Below are 15,357 nucleotides of genomic sequence, written 5' to 3'. Positions count from 1 at the left end.
GCGGACGGGGAGCGCGACGGGCGCAGCCGGAGCGGGAGCGCAGCGGAGCGGGAGGTACCGGCGGGGCTGGGCTGGGCTGGGCTGGGCTGGGCTGAGTTCCCGCACGCTCCCGCACCGGCGGGCCCTGGCTTGTCGCGGCCGTATCGCGACGGGTGGGACAATCGCGACAGGTGCGTGTATCGCGACGGGCGGGGATGTCGCGATAGGCGAGGAGGGGGAGCGCCCCGCCACCCCCGCGCGGGGCGCCTCGCGGGCTATCACGGGGCAGGAAGGTTGCGTGCGGCCCCCGCCCACGTACGGCGAGTCACCTGTCGCGACAGGGCGGCGGTGTCGCGACAGCGCGAGGGGCTCGCCTCGGCGGGGCGTGGCGACGGGGCCGCCCCGCCCGAGCGGGCCCGGCTCCCTCGTCGGCGCCGTGTCGCGACCGGGCGCGCAGCGGCAGGTGCGCGGGGCGCGGAGGAGCGGGGGCCCCGGGGCGGTGCGGGGCGGCCGGAGCGCGGCGGCGGCGGCGGCGGGCGGGGGTCCCGCCGGGCCCGGCCCATTGTTCCGCGGGGGCTCCCGGGCGGCCCCGCCCCGGCTCGGAGCATCCTTTGTGCTGGGCGGCACCGGGCTTTGTCTGCGGGGCCGCCCCGGGGCCGGCGGGGCCGGCACCAGCCGCGCCCCCCGGGAGCCGGGCACCGGGGCCCCGCCGCAGCATCGCCGCGGCCGCCCTCGCCTCCCCGCGCCCCCCCCCCGCCCCGCGCCCCGCGCCGCGCCCCGAGCCCGGGCCCGCCCCGCCCCGGGGCTGCGGCCCCGCTCTCCGCCCGGGGACCCCCGCAGCCCCGGGCCGGTGTCGTGTGTCCCCCCCCCCCGGGCCGCCGGCCTGCCGCAGTGCCCAGTGCCGGCACACCTGGGGCCGGGCCGGCTGCGGGCGGGACCGCGCAGCGGGGTGGGGGATCCCGGCGGGCGCCCGGCTCCCCGCTGCCGCGGCTCGGGTGTGGCCGGGCCGTGACCAGGTGCCCGCGGGGACCGGGCCCGGCCGCTCGCTCGCCCGCGGCCCCCTGGGCGCGGCGGCCCCGGAGCGGCCCCGGCCCCTCGCCCGTGGGTCGCGGTCCCCCGGTCACCGCGGGGCAGCCCGCGCTCCCCGTTCCTCCCGGGGCGGTGGCTCGGTCACCCCGGCGCGGGGGCTCGTCCCGGCCGGGGGGCGGAGGGGAGGGGGTGGCAGGGCCCCGGCAGCGGGGCAGGGCAGCCCAGGCCCCTGGTGCCGCACCGGAGCGGGACGCCGGCTCCCGGCCTGGCTGCGTCCGAAGCGGAGCCGGGGAAGTGGCCGGGCTGGGGGGACGTGGCCGTCGTGACCCCCATCTCCGTGGCGGGGGGCGATGCCCGCCCGGCTGCCGCCGGTGACGACCGGGGACAGGCGGTGGTCGTGGTTTGGTGTCACCGGTGGGGCCCATCCCGCCCCGGGAGGGGACGGTCACCGAGCCCGGGCCCCTGACAAAGGAGGGTCCCTGGCAGGGCCCCGGCGGGGCAGCCGCAGCCGGGAGGTGGGTGCCGGGGGTCTCGCCGGCGCAGACAAAAGCGGTGGGCGGCGGAGGGGCCGCAGCAGGCCGGGCACAGGAGCAGCCCTCGGCCTCGCCTCGCCTCGCCGCGCCGCACAATGCGGCTCTGTGCAGCCGTGCCGCATCCCCACCGTCCCGGCACAAAGGCTGGGCCCGGCGGCCGCCCCGGCCCCAACAGGTGCCCCCCCGGCAGCCCCCGCCGGGGCAGGGGTCCCTTTGTCCTCCCGGGGTCACAGCTGTCCCCGCGCCCCCGCCCCGCCAGCCCCCGCGGCTCGGGGCCGGCGGAGCAGCCGGCGGGCGCTGGGGGGGCCGCGAGCCCCCCGAGATGGCCGCGGTGCTTTGTATGCTGGGAAGCACCGCCGCGGCCCCCCCCCGCCTCCCGGGGCTCGGCCAGGCTGCCGGCAGCGCCCAAGGGCAGCCGAGCCAGGGGCCTGCGGCACGGGGGTGCCGGCTGCGGTGGCAGGGCCGGGCGGGGGGTCCCCGAGGACGCCTGCGGCCCCCCCGGTGCTGACGCTGCGTTCCTGCCCTGCCCGGGGAACCTGTTGTCTCACAGAAACCTCCCGCCTGCCGCCTCAGCGAGCAGCCGCCGCCTGACGCCGGCTGTGCCACCGCGTCGCAGCGGCTCGCCGGGGCGCGGGCAAGAGCCTTAGTGCTGCTGGGGAGGGCCGTGCCGCGCTGGCACTGCAGCACGGGCTGGGGGACGGAGGGGCAGAGTCCCGGGGAGCGCTCGGTGTGAGCTGGGGGGACACCGGGTGTGACCCGGGGGGGGACTGGGTGGGAACTGGGAGGAACTGGCGTGCCAGGCCGTCCGCGGTGGGCAGCCTGGGCTGGGCACGGGGACCGGCACGCCGGCTGGAGCGGCGGCTGGTGGTGCAGGAGGCGGGGGGCGGCAGGGCTCTCCCGGGGCTGGGTGCGGGGGGTGGCCGGCCGGGTCCCTGAGGAGGGGGCAGGAAAGCGGCCCGGCACAGCGGGGTGGGGGCAGCGCGGTGGTGACGGCGTGGGCGGCTCCGTGGTGGCCAAGGCCACGGGCAGCGTGTTGAGCTGCCAGCCCTTCTCTGCGCATCGTGTCCAGCCCACGCCGGGCTCGCCCTCGCCTGTGTCCTCGGGTGATGCTCCGTCCCCACGGCCGGTGCTCTGCCACGCTCTGTGCCACGCTCTGTGCCACGCTCTGCCACGCTCTGCCATGCTCACCCCCTTCTGGCACACCTATGGCAGCCACCCTCTCCCCCACCTCACCTGTGGGGCCGGGGAGCCCACCCCCCTCCCTGTGCCGGACCCCCCGAGTCCAGCCGGCAGCCGGGCCATGTCCGGCAGCGTGGCCGTGCCGGCAGGGCCCCACGGTGAGCGCCGGCAGGGACCCCAGGGCAGGTCAGGGCGCAGCGGGGGCACCATGACTTGGGGGGCACGGTCACCCGACCCCCAAGCTGCTGTGGGGAGCGGGGCAGGCGAGGCTGGGGCACGGCTGTGGGGACCTGCGCCCTCCTCGCCCCCATCCCACCCGTGCCGGGTTGGCCCTGCCCATGCCGCGCGGCGGGGGGGTGCTGCGGCACCCCTGGGAGCCGGCGCAGGCTGCCTCCCCGTGCGCTGCCGTGCTCCAGATCTGTCCGTCACGGCAACCCGCTTTCATCTCGGGGGGCCGTGCGCCACTTCTCTCCCACACCCCCGTTCCTGCGCCATGCGAGTGCCATCCTGCCCGGCCCACCCCTGCCCTGGGGTGCCGGGGGGGCTTGGGGGGGGCAGCGGGCCCCACCGCGGTCCCTCACCCCGCCAAGGTCGGTCTCTGCCCCGACATCTCTCCCCATCACGGCTGCCGCTGGCGCGGGGGCTCGGCAGGTCTCCGGCCGGGGCTGTCCCCCTCGTCCCCCTGGGGCCGGCAGCGCAGCCGTGGGGCCGGGTGCCCCCAGCACAGCCCTTGCACGGGGCAGGGGCTTCCCTGGGTGCCCGAGGCAGAGCCCGGGGCTGGGGGGTGCCGGTGCCAGTGCCCGGTGTGCCGTGGCGGCCCGGCACGCTGCAGGAGGAGCTCCTGACGGCAGGAAGGTCGCTGCCATCCCGCCCGGGCACCTCTGGGACCCATTTTCCTCTGCCGCCTCTCGGCAGCCGGCACAGCTGTGCACGGCGGCGGCATTCCCGGCAAGGCGAGGGCCGCCTTTCCCAGGAGCGTTCCCCGTGGCGGGGGGCTGCCCGCGGGACCCCGGCAGGTGCTCGCTGCGGTCCTGTGCCGGGGCGAGAGCAGTGGCACGAGGCACGGGCCGGCACCGGGCTTGCTGGCACTGCCACGGCAGAGCCCCGGGGCACGAGCCGGCCCGGGAAGGGCTCCCGGTGCCCCCCAGCCCCAGCGCGGTTGTGGCCCTGGGGTGGGCGCAGCCGTTCGCCCTCCCCGGGCAGCTGCTCCTGCCCGCGGCGCCAGGAATGCTCAGCTGCCGGCAGGGCCCAGCGCAGCCCCGCCGGCCACCGCGGCTCTCCACCAGGTCCGGCGCGCGGGGAAGCCATTTGCTGCCGAGCCAGCGTTTCACCGGGTGGCGGGGAATCGCTGGCACGTGCTCAGGACAGTCCCTGCGGAGCAGTGCCCCGGCCCCAGCGTCCACACGGAGCGGCGGCCGGGCTGTGGGGTCACCGGCCCTTCCCCTTGCCACGAGGGACCGTGCCGCCGCCGGCAGCATCCTCTGCCTCGTGCCCCCAGGGTGGGACGTGCTGCCGGGGTGCCCGCACAGCCGTCGCGTGCCGTCCCTGCTCGGACGGGTCGATGGCGTTTGACCTTCATCTACCAAATCGATTATAGATCGCGTCTGGGGACGCCCCTCGCTGCCGGGGGGGCGAAGGCGGCGCTGGGGCAGCGTGGGGGGCTCCGGCAGAGCTGGCACTCTGCGGGGCCGTGGGGCAGAGGCCCCGGCGAGCGGTGCTAGCCCCAGCGCTCTCCATGCCGGCCCTGGCCACCCTACGGTGCCACCAGGACGAGGCGGGCAGCCTGCCCCAAGCACGGGCGCTCGCACCCCAGGGAGAAGCCCCGGCAGCGTCCCCTTGGCACGCACGGCACCGGCAGCCGGGGCTTGGCCCCCTCCCTCGCCCTGGGGTCCCTGCCCGCAGCCGGGGGGAGCGAGGGGGAGCAGCGCGCGGGGCCGGCAGGGGCGGGGGGCCGGCAGCCCCACTCCGTGGCTGGCTCCGGGTGCTGGGGCCGCGGGGCGGGCAGCGCTGGCCGGGGTGCAGGCTCACGTCACCGGAGCGGGGGGGCTCGGCAGGGCGGCAGCCCCTGACCCGGCGCCCGGGGCCCCCCCTCGCCGCGGATTTCCTGGGATAATCCAGTGTTGACATGGCCCAGGGCGGGGACGGGCATGGCGGATGCGCAGCCGCGGGGCTGCCCGCAGCCCTGCCTGCCTGCGCCGCGTCCCCGTGCCGAGAAGGGGGACTCGCCCCCGCGGCGGCAGCGCCGTGCCAGCCCGCGACCCCCGGGGGCGGGCGACGGGGGTGAGGCCCCCCCGGCCCCGGGGGGCTGCACGGGACGGGGGCACCCAGCGGCCACCGCGGGGCTGATGCCTGCCCTCACAGCGCCATGCTCGCCAACGCGGCCACCATGCGGATCCTCATCAAGGGGGGGAAGGTGGTGAACGACGACTGCACGCTGGAGGCGGACGTCTACATCGAGAACGGCATCATCCAGCAAGTGGGCCGCGAGCTCATGATCCCCGGCGGGGCCAAGGTCATCGATGCCACCGGCAAGCTCGTCATCCCCGGCGGCATCGACACCAGCACCCACTTCCACCAGACCTTCATGAACGCCACCTGCGTGGACGACTTCTACCACGGCACCAAGGTACCGCGCAGCCGCAGCCGCCCCCGGGCGTGCTGCCTGCACGCTCTGCCCGAGCCCCCGGCGGGTGGGCTTGCTCCCAGCTTGGGGAGGGCTCCCTCCCCCCCGGGGTACCGGCGGGTGCCGCAGGGGGTCGGCACGGAGCATCCCCGGCCGAGGGGGATGCCGGGCAGGCGAAAGCGTTCGGTGGCCGGGCTCCGCTGGCAGGAGCTGCGTGGCGCGGGCAGGCTCGCTGCCCCGGCGCTGCGGGCAGCCGGCTGCATCAACTCCCCGGCAGCCTGGCACCGTGCGCGGGCTGTCCCCGCGTCCCCATCCATCAGCTCCCCTTGCTGTGAGCATCCTCCTTCCTCGCCGGGGCCGTGGCACCCCGTGCCGGCACGGGGCCCCTCCGCTCCCGTGGCTCCCTGCGTGCCGCTGGCCGTGCCCCCCGTGAGCCGACGCTGCTGGCACGGGGCAGCGAGTGAAAGGTGCCGCTTTCCGGCAGATGAGCCCCCGGCGCAGGCAGCTGGGAGCCCGGCTCCCCTGCCCGGCCACGTCTGCTGCCAGCCCCGGCAGGGCGAGCAGAGGGGTGGGCGCGCCGGCAGGGACAGTCCCTGCGGGGTTCAGCCCGGCTGCCCGCAGCGAAGGCGCTGTCCCGCGCCGGGACCCCTCGGTGCCCGCAGACCCCGCCGAGGGGATGCTCGTCCAGCTCCCGACCAGGGCACGGCAAGTCCGGGCCTGGCTTGGCCGGCGGCACCTATAGCAGCGGGGCTGCCACGGGGACGCTGCGGTGTCCCTCAGCCTGGCTCGGGGCCCTCCCCGTTGCGGCAAGGGCCCTGCCGCGGGCCGGCGGTGCCGCGCGCCGGGTGCCGCTGCCTGGGGATGTCGAGGGGCCGGCGCGGGCTTGTCCCGGGCAGCGCCGGGGCTGGCTGTCCCCAGCACCCTGCACAGAGCAGCCATTGTGCCGGGCCGGTGCCGGCTGTGCCTGGCCCCGGGGTGCCCGGCGTCCCTGGGCAGGGGGCTCCGCTCTGCCGCGGCTGCTGCAGCGAAGGGGTGGGGGGCCAGGGCAGGCCCCACGCCGCGGCACAGCGAGGAGCCCGGAGGGGCACGGCGATGTGCCGAAGGGCAGGGGGCCGGTGCAGCGACCGCGGGCACCCCGTGCCGTGCTTGCTCCTGACCACTGGCCCGCACCAGCCCGCGAGGGCCAATTGGTAAAGGAGCTTTGGGGATTAGCCGGGCCGGGTGAGCTGGGGACGCCGCCGGGCGCGACGGCACCCGCCCTGCTACCCACGCGTGCCGCGGCGGGGGGGCTCTCCCTGCGGCCCCCGTGCTGCCTGGCCCGGGCAGCCCCATCCCGGATCGGGCCCTGCACTGGGGGTGCAGCTGGGGGGGCTGCGGTGCCCAGCCCCATGGCGCAGCCCAGGCAGGGCGTCCTCCTGGCACCCCAAATCCCGTGGTTGGTGCTGGGGGGGCCGGTCAGTGCCCCGGCGGGCAGCAGGATGGGGCTCTCCAGATGTGTCATGCGCCCAGATGTGCGGCCGCAACCGGGCAGCCGCCGCAGGGCCGGAGCGCCGTGGGGGGGCGGTCGCCCCCCAGGGTGACGTGGGGGGCTCCCTGCCGGCAACGGCGCCCAGCCCAGCGCCCGCGCCTGCCTGCGGAAACGCCGTGCCCTGAACGCGGCCGTCCCAGCCCCGCCGCTCGGGGATCAGCCCTGCTCGTAGCCGGGCAGGACTAGTTGCCGCCCCGCGGCCTGGGCAGCGCCCGGTGGGGCGAATCCTGGCCCCCCGCCACCGCTGTCCCCGTCGCCCGCAGGCAGCCCTGGTGGGAGGGACGACGATGATCATCGGCCACGTCCTGCCCGACAAGGAGACCTCGCTGCTGGACGCCTACGAGAAGTGCCGCAGCCTGGCCGACCCCAAGGTCTGCTGCGACTACGCCCTGCACATGGGCATCACTTGGTGGGCGCCCAAGGTGAGTCTGCCCGCGCCGCGCCGGCACAGCCAGGCTCTGACCCCGGCGCGGCGAGGCGGGTGCCGGGGCCGTGGTGCGCGGGAGCAGCTGCTGCGGCCGGGGCTAATTCCCGGCCCCGCTGATCCCCTTAGCTGCTTGTTGGGGTGGGCTGGGCTGAGCCCCCAGGCTGCCTTTTGAGCTGCCTTGATCCGGGCTCAGCAGGGCAGGGGGTCCCCGCGGGGCTGAGCCCCTCTCTGGGGCGGGGAAGGTGCCGCCGCTCCATGGCGGGGACCGGGGCGCCCGGGCACGGCGGTCCCAGCTTGGGGGGGGGGGGGGGGGACACCCCATCCTGCGGCACCGACCCCCATGGGGGCCGGCCCTGCTCGGTGCCCGGACCCCGTCCCACGGCACGCTCAGCCCCTGCGATCCCCGCCAAAGCTGCCGGAGCAGGATCAGGCCTGGCTTGAGCCGGGCTGCTCCCGGCCGCGCTGCCGGGAGACCCCGGCCCCTGTGTACCCCACGGCCCGGCCAGACCCTCCGCAGGCAGAGCAGGGCATGGATGGGGACGGAGCGGGTGCCCCCCCGGGTGCATCCCAGCACCGGCACACCGGGGATCCGGCCAGGCCAGGGCCAGATCACAGCGTGACACGGAGAGCAAAATCCCCCCCGCTCCCCCCCGGCATCTGTCGCTCCCCAGATCGCCCCGGGGTGCGTGCACAAATCCCGCATCTCACGTCCCCGAGGGCGAAGTGTCGGTCCCTGCCCCATGGCGGGGGGGGGGGGGGTCCCATGGCTGCCCACGCACCCCAGAGCCACCGTGTCCCCCCCCTCACCGCGCTGACCCCCCGTCCCGGCGCAGGTGAAGGCGGAGATGGAGACGCTGGTGCGGGAGAAGGGGGTGAACTCCTTCCAGATGTTCATGACCTACAAGGACCTGTACATGCTGCGGGACAGCGAGCTCTACCAGGTCTTCCGCGCCTGCCGCGATATCGGGGCCATCGCCCGGGTCCACGCCGAGAACGGCGAGCTGGTGGCTGAGGTGGGTGCTGGGGCCCCGGGGTGCCCACAGGGGCCCGGCAGCGATGGGGCAGAGCCCCCCGTGTCACCCCCACCCTGACACACACCCCCCCCCCCCTTCCCCAGGGAGCGAAGGAGGCGCTGGACCTGGGCATCACGGGGCCGGAGGGCATCGAGATCAGCCGGCCCGAAGAGGTAGGTGACCGCTGGCGTCCCCGAGTCCCTGCACAGGCGGTGGCCCGGTGCTCCGGGGCATCCTCATAGCTGGCACTGACCCGCCCGCGCACCCGTCTGTGCCGTCCGCGCACCCGTCTGCGCGCCATCTGCGCAACCGTTCGCACACCCATCTCCGCACCACCAGCACACCCGTCCCTGCGCCAACGCGCCTGTCCATGCACCCCTCTGCACACCCATCCTCGCACCACCCACCCACCCACCGGTGCCACCGGGCCTGACCCCACACCGCGCCCCGGCTGGGGCGTTTTGCCGTGCCGTGCCGTGCCGTGCGTCTCACCGCCCGCTCTCTCCGCAGCTGGAAGCCGAGGCCACGCACCGCGTCATCACCATTGCCAACAGGGTGAGTGGTCCCGAGCCGGGTGGCCAGGACTGCACCCCGCTGCCGACGGTCCGTGCCGGGGTCCGTCCCCCCCCCCCCCGGAGCGAGCTGGGTGTGCCGTGCCGGTGCGCGGTGGGCATCCCACCTCCTCCTGCGGCTGGGGCATCCCCCTTCGCTGCATCTGGGGGTGGGCGCCCCGGTTCCGTGGGGGGTCCCCGCGCCCCTACCGGGGCGCGGGGACCCCCCACGGAGCCGGGGCGCCGCAGGGACGGTGACACTGACCCCCTCTCCACAGACCCACTGCCCCGTCTACCTGGTGAACGTCTCCAGCATGTCTGCGGGGGACGTCATCGCCGCCGCCAAGATGCAAGGTAGGGGGCCCGGATGGGCAGGACGTGGGGTGGGACGTGGACCCCCGTGGGTCCCGGACTCAGTGGAGGGGGGGGCCAAAACCTCCATCACCCCCAGCTCCCGTCCCTGTCCTGTAGCTCTGGTCCCTGCGGTGCGGGGTGTCCCTGCGTGGGAGGCTCCTACACGCGTGGGCACGCGCAGGGACACGGGCAGAGGTGGCGGGGCACATGCGGAGGGGTGTGCACACGCGGGCGTGAGCCTGTGCGGGGTCACAGACACGGGGCCCGCGGGCAGGGACACGGGCGGACACCGACACGGACACGCGTGGGCAAAGGGGCACGCGCGTGGACACGGACACACCCACAGACACGGGTCACACGCAGGGTGAATGCGGGCGCCGGGAAGGTCGTGGGCTTGAAGGGACGTGGGCGCACGCGGGGACGTGTCACGTGCAGAGGCGTGGACACGCGCGGCACGGGGCCGTGGACACGCAGGGGCGCGCGGGCTTTTGCACGGACAGGGGTGCAGGCGGGAACAGGCACACGGAGAGAGGGTCACGTGTGTGCGCGTGGGGACGTGCCCTTGGACACGTGTGCACGCGTGGGCCCACAGCCACCGGGCACCCGCAGCTCTGCTCGCACAGACACGGGACCCAGCCGTGAGCACGCGTGTGCGCACGGGCGCACGCGTGGACACGGGGCTCTTGCCCAGACGGGGGCACGCGCTGCCTGCAGAGATACGGACACAGGCGGAGCACGCGCGTGCCCCTGGCACGCTTGCCCACGCGCGCCCCTCCGTTGCACGCCCGCCCCGCCGCCCCCAGCCCCACGCGTGTGCCTCCGCCCCGGCAGGGAAGGTGGTGTACGCGGAGACGACCACGGCGCACGCCACGCTCACCGGGCTGCACTACTACCACCAGGACTGGTTCCACGCCGCCGCCTACGTCACCGTGCCGCCGCTGCGCCTGGACACCAACACCTCCGCCTACCTCATGAGCCTGCTCGCCAAGTGAGGCACCCCGGGCACCCCGTGCACCCCGTGCCCTGGGCACCCCTCCCTGCGGCCGGGCTTCCCAGCACCCCCCTTCCCCAGCTGCCACGCTTGCCGGTGCTCTCCCTGGTGTCCGGCATGCCCAGGCGTCCAGCCCCCAGGTGCCACGCCGTCTGGTTGCCCCGTCACCCCAGCACCGTGCGTTCTGGCACCCTGCTCCCCAGGCACCCTGCTCCCCTGGTGCCGCGTTCTCCAGACACCCCGTCCTTCGGGCACCCCCCTCCTCGGGCTAGCCCCCAGGCACCCCGCGTCCCCGGCACCTCACTTCTTGGGCACCGGGCTGTCTGGGTGCCTCGCTCTGTGGGTGCTGCGTTTCCCAAGCGCTCGCTGAGCACCTGGGATGCGGGGTGCCCTGCTCCCCAGGCACCCCGCTGCATGGGTGCCCCACTCCCTGGGTGCTGAGCTCCCTGGGCACCCCATGGCATGGGTGCTCCGTTCCCTGGGCACCCTGCTCCCTGGGTGCTGAGCTCCCTGGGCACCCCATGGCATGGGTGCTCCGTTCCCTGGGCACCCTGCTCCCTGGGTGCTGAGCTCCCTGGGCACCTCGCTGGATGGGTGCCCCACTCCCCAGGCACCCCGCTCCCTGGGTACCCCACTGCGTGAGTACCCACTCCCTGAGCACCCCGCTCCCCAAGTGCTGAGCTCCCAAGGCACCCCACTGTGTGGGCGCTGAGCTCCCTGGGCACCCCACTACCCGGGCACTGAGCTCCCCAGGCACCCCGCTGCATGGGTGCCCCATCCCCTGGGCACCCTGCTCCCTGAGCACCCCACTGTGTGGGTGCTGAGCTCCCCAGGCACCCCACTCTCCCGGCGCTGGGCTCCCCGGGCACCCCACTCCCCATGGATGCCCCACTCCCCGGGCACCCTGCTCCCTGGGTGCTGAGCTCCCCGGGCACCCCACGGCATGGACGCCCCATTCCCCGGGCACGCCACTCCCTGGGCGCCGAGCTCCCTGGCACCCCGCTCCCGGCTGCCTGCCCCGCCGCCGGCTGGCTGTGGCCGAGCCGCCCCGGCCGTGCCATCAGCAGCGCTGCCCCGTCCTCCCGCAGCGACACGCTGAACATCGTGGCCTCCGACCACCGGCCCTTCAGCACCAAGCAGAAAGCCATGGGCAAGGAGGACTTCACCAAGATCCCCCACGGCGTCAGCGGGGTGCAGGACCGCATGAACATCATCTGGGAGCGAGGCGTGGTACGGGGTCCCGCACCCCTCCCCCGCCCACGGGCACCCCTGGGACGGGGCTGTCCCCCCCGCCCAGCTCTCGGGGGGCTCGGCAGCGGGTCCTTTCCCCGGGTCCCACGGGACGTCCCGTGGGGTGTTTGCCCTCCGGAATGGGGGTGGGCGAGGTGCTCCCCGGTGCGACCCAGTGGGTCCCAGCAAGGGGCACGGCCCCCGCAGCCCCCTGCCGAGGTGTTTGGGGGGTTCGGGGTGGGCAGCACAGGGCACGAGGGACGGGGCGCAGGCAGCTGGGCAGCGCTGCGGGGCTGGGGCAGGATGCGGCCCGGCACATCCTCTCCCCCCCTGCTCCGGCGGCAGGTCGGGGGCAAGATGGATGAGAACCGCTTCGTGGCCGTGACCAGCTCCAACGCCGCCAAGATCCACAACCTGTACCCCCGCAAGGGCCGGATCATCCCCGGGGCCGACGCCGACGTCGTGGTCTGGGACCCCGAGGCCACCAAGTAGGTGCAGCCGGAGGGGGGGCTGGGGAGGGGGCTCCCCGTGCCGCCGGGCACCCGCTCACCGCCCCGTCCCCCTGCCCAGGACCATCTCTGCCAGCACCCAGGTGCAGGGGGGGGACGTCAACCTGTACGAGAACATGCGGTGCCATGGGGTGCCCCTGGTCACCATCAGCCGCGGGCGCGTGGTCTACGAGAACGGCGTCTTCATGTGCGCCGAGGGCACCGGCAAGTTCTGCCCGCTCCGCTCCTTCCCGGACTCCGTCTACAAGAAGCTGGTGCAGCGGGAGAAGGTAAGGGGGTGGTGGGGGCCGTGCCGGCGCTGTGCCGCGGCGTGGGGCAGGGCTGCGCCGTGCCTGGCTCCCAGCTGCCAGCGGGGACGAGGGAGGTGGCGGCCGCAGCGGTCCCAGCGGCGTGGGTCGGTGCTGCTGGCGCCGGGAGGACGGGTCTGTGCCGCCTAGTGCCGTGCCGCCCCGGTGCCAGGCCGTGCCGTGGTCGGTACCGCCCTGGAGCATCGCGTGGCGGGAGCGCAGCGTGCCTCGTGACGGGGACGGGGACGGGGAAGGGCGGCAGCGGCAGCGTGCGGCCGGGGGCAAGCGCCGGCAGTGGCGTCCTTGCTGGTGGGCATACGATGGAGGATCCCCCCCCCCCAGCTCCTGCCCTTCCCTGGGCCCTCGCCCGCGTGCCAGCGGTGCAGAGGGTTTGGGGACGGTCACCCCGCACGCTGCTGCGGCCGGCAGTCGTCCCGACACGCGCGAGGCACGTGCCAAGCGTCGGGGGCCCCCCGTGCCCCCGCTGTCCTGGGCTCTCTGAACTTTGCTGGGTCCCCCCTCTGCAGCCCCCCCGAGGTGGTCCCTCAGCTCACAGTGGCCCCGTGAGCACCGGCACAGGGACACGCGTGGCTGGGACAGGAGGGGACCCCGGGCCGTGTGCCCCCCTGGGCGGCAGGGCGGGTCTCGCCCACGCTGGGCAGGGCTGCGGAAGCCCCTCTCCTCCTCTCTGCCCCCCCCCCCCTTGCCCCCATCCCGCAGCGCCAGCCCTGCACCCCGTCGCTGACCCGCTGTGGGCGAGGGGCGCGGCCACCACCCCGCTGTCCCCCTCTGCGCTTGCGGGTCCCCGGGGCTGTCCCGGGTGACACCCAGGTGGTCCGGCAGCCCCCGGCACTGGGGACCCTCCGTGCCCCCGCGCCGTGGGGGATACGCTGGGGGGCTCAACGTGGTGCCGATGCTGCGAGGGAAGGGGACGGCCGGGGGGCCCCAGTGCCGTCCTGGGGAGCTGGGAGCCGATGCCCGGCGCCGGGGCGCCCGGCCGGAGCCGCGTGCGGCCGGGGGCAGCGCCGGGGGTCTCGGGGCGGGGTCCGGCAGGGTCCTGTGCGGGGCATGGCCTGCCTGCGCGGGCCACTCCGAGCGCTCGCCTGCGCCTCGCTGCGGGGGGGTCGGCTTGGCATCGCCGGGGGGACGGGGGGCGAGGGGCTGCGCCGCCGGGGTCACCCGCCTGCCCCTGCCCTGGCACCGCTCTGCGCCGGCACCTCCTGCACCCGGAGCCCCGCAGCCCGGCCAGCATCCCGCTCGTCCCCGGCTGCGCCCCTCCCCGCGCCGCGGCCCCCTCCCTAGCCGCGGCGTGCGTGCCCCAGCCCCCTCGCTTCCCCCCCTGCACCCGGCCGATCCGCACCCCGCCGTAAGGCAGTGGCACCCCCAACCCCCTCGCACCGCAGGGCGCCCCTGCGCTCCCCCCCGCGCCCCGGCCGCAGCCCCCCGCCCGCCGCAGCGCAGTGCCGCCGGGCTGACCCTCTCTCTGCTTTTTCTTTCCCTTCTGGCAGAGTTTAAAGCTGCGGGGTGTGGATCGCACCCCGTACCTGGGGGACGTGGCCGTGGTTGTGCATGCTGGGAAAAAAGAGACGGGGACGCCCCTGGCCGATACGCCCACCCGGCCCGCCACGCGACACGGGGGCATGAGGGACCTCCACGAGTCCAGCTTCAGCCTGTCCGGTAAGAGCGGGGCCGCAGCGAGGGTCCCGGCGGCCCCGGCCCCGTGCCCGGCCCCCCCCGGGGCTCGCCGGCAGCCCCGCATCCGGCGGCTCTCCGGCACCGAATGGGCACTCGCCTCCCCAGGGGGTCCCCACCACCGCCCCGGGGTGCAGCCCCCCTTCTCCCGGGCAGGGGGCCGCGCCGCCCCGGTGCTCCCGCGGCAGAGTAGGGAGCCGACCCATCCCCGGACCCGCAGCCCCTCCAACCCTCGCCCGTCCGTCCGTCCGTGCACCGTCTGTCGCGTGGCTGCGCCTGGCGGGGCTCCGTGCCGGGCAGGGGGCGGCCGGGGGGCCGGGGCGGGCGGGACTGAGCCGGCGCAGGCGTTGAGTTTGGCCCCGGTGGGCGCCTTTATCCCCAGGAGCGGGACCGGAGGGACGGGGGGCATCCCCGCAGCTCCGGCTGGCGCCCGCCGTCCCACCCCACAGCCGCCGTGGCACCGCCCTGCGCCGGGCGGGACGCTCGCCGCGTGCCGTGCGCGGGCAGGAGCGGGGCTGGCTGCGTCCTGCTCCTCGGCCGTGGCACTCCGCGTGGCACCCACGCTCAGCGCTGGCTGTGCCGGGCCGGCAGCCTCGACCGATGCTCCCTGCCGGCACCCTGCTCGGTGCTCCCAGCGGAGCCGGGGCCGCTCTGACCCCCCGGGGTGGGACGCTGGGGCGTCGCGAGCGTCCGTCCCAGCACGGCCGGTGCTGCACGAGGCACCGGTGCTCCGGCGCTCGCCCGCCGCGTGCGGCACAGCCGAGGCGGGAGCGGGGCTGCGGGAGAGCCGGGGGGACACGGAGCGCCCGCTCTCCCCACGGTGCCGGCGGAGGGGTGGGAGCCGGGACCCCACGGGGCGGCCGGCCGCGCCGGAGGTGCCGGGGCGGCCGTCGAGCTCTCGCCCCGGCGCCAGTGGCCCTGATGTCCGTCCGTCTGTCCGGCAGGTTCTCAGATCGATGACCACGTTCCAAAGCGAGCTTCGGCCCGGATTCTCGCTCCCCCCGGAGGCCGGTCGAGCGGCATTTGGTAGAGCCGGGGACCTGTCCCCCAACTGAGGACCAGGCGCCGGCCCCACGCCGCCCCCCCCGGGACCCCCCTCCGGCGGGGCTCCCCTCGCACCGGGGGGCCCTGCCCGGCCCCCGTCCTGCCCGCGGGGCCGTGCCGGCAGCGTGAGCCGGCAGCCCTGCGCGGGGGGCCGGTGGCCGGGGGGCCGCGGCCCGGCCGGCGGAGGGGACGGGGGCAGCGGGTGGGCCTCCCCCGGCCCTTTTCTGTTTGCACGTTGGGTTTGGATCAGTGAATTTTTGACTTGTTTGTGCATCACGTGGAAATACTCTGAAGTGGTTTGTGTCACTAGCGTTAGGGGAGAAGCAGGGACCCCCCACCCCCCCTCTGCCCTCCCCACCCCCGGGCGGCCGCCCCATCCTGCACCCCT

The 15,357-nt window shown here is 76.2% G+C and overlaps 1 protein-coding gene across 2 annotated transcripts; it reads left to right on the top strand.

The window, feature by feature from the left end:
• On the top strand, positions 1–15,357 carry DPYSL5 (dihydropyrimidinase like 5). Of its 2 annotated transcripts, XM_075497208.1 has the most exons (13): positions 1–54; positions 5,082–5,346; positions 7,135–7,293; positions 8,132–8,311; positions 8,416–8,484; positions 8,822–8,866; positions 9,141–9,216; positions 10,048–10,204; positions 11,296–11,437; positions 11,783–11,925; positions 12,008–12,215; positions 13,742–13,910; positions 14,870–15,356. In XM_075497208.1, exons 2-13 carry the CDS (start codon positions 5,086–5,088, stop codon positions 14,953–14,955), a joined length of 1,695 nt encoding a protein of 564 aa, XP_075353323.1. In that variant the 5' UTR covers positions 1–54; positions 5,082–5,085; the 3' UTR covers positions 14,956–15,356. The 2 variants fall into 2 exon arrangements, with proteins under 2 accessions (XP_075353323.1, XP_075353324.1); XM_075497209.1 differs by lacking the exon at positions 13,742–13,910 and having other exon boundaries at positions 14,870–15,357.

Source organism: Mycteria americana, chromosome 3 (assembly GCF_035582795.1).
Source record: "Mycteria americana isolate JAX WOST 10 ecotype Jacksonville Zoo and Gardens chromosome 3, USCA_MyAme_1.0, whole genome shotgun sequence".
NCBI lineage: Eukaryota > Metazoa > Chordata > Aves > Ciconiiformes > Ciconiidae > Mycteria > Mycteria americana.
Note: the sequence above shows the minus strand (reverse complement) of the source record. Positions and strands in the feature narration are given on the sequence as shown.

Bases quoted from the DNA above. Each gene is read 5' to 3' on its own strand.
- DPYSL5 (XM_075497208.1), top strand. From the start codon at position 5,086: ATGCTCGCCAACGCGGCCACCATGCGGATCCTCATCAAGGGGGGGAAG. The intron at 8,312-8,415 runs GTGGGTGCTGGG...CCCCTTCCCCAG, and splicing joins ACGGCGAGCTGGTGGCTGAG to GGAGCGAAGGAGGCGCTGGA. The intron at 10,205-11,295 runs GTGAGGCACCCC...GTCCTCCCGCAG, and splicing joins CTCATGAGCCTGCTCGCCAA to CGACACGCTGAACATCGTGG.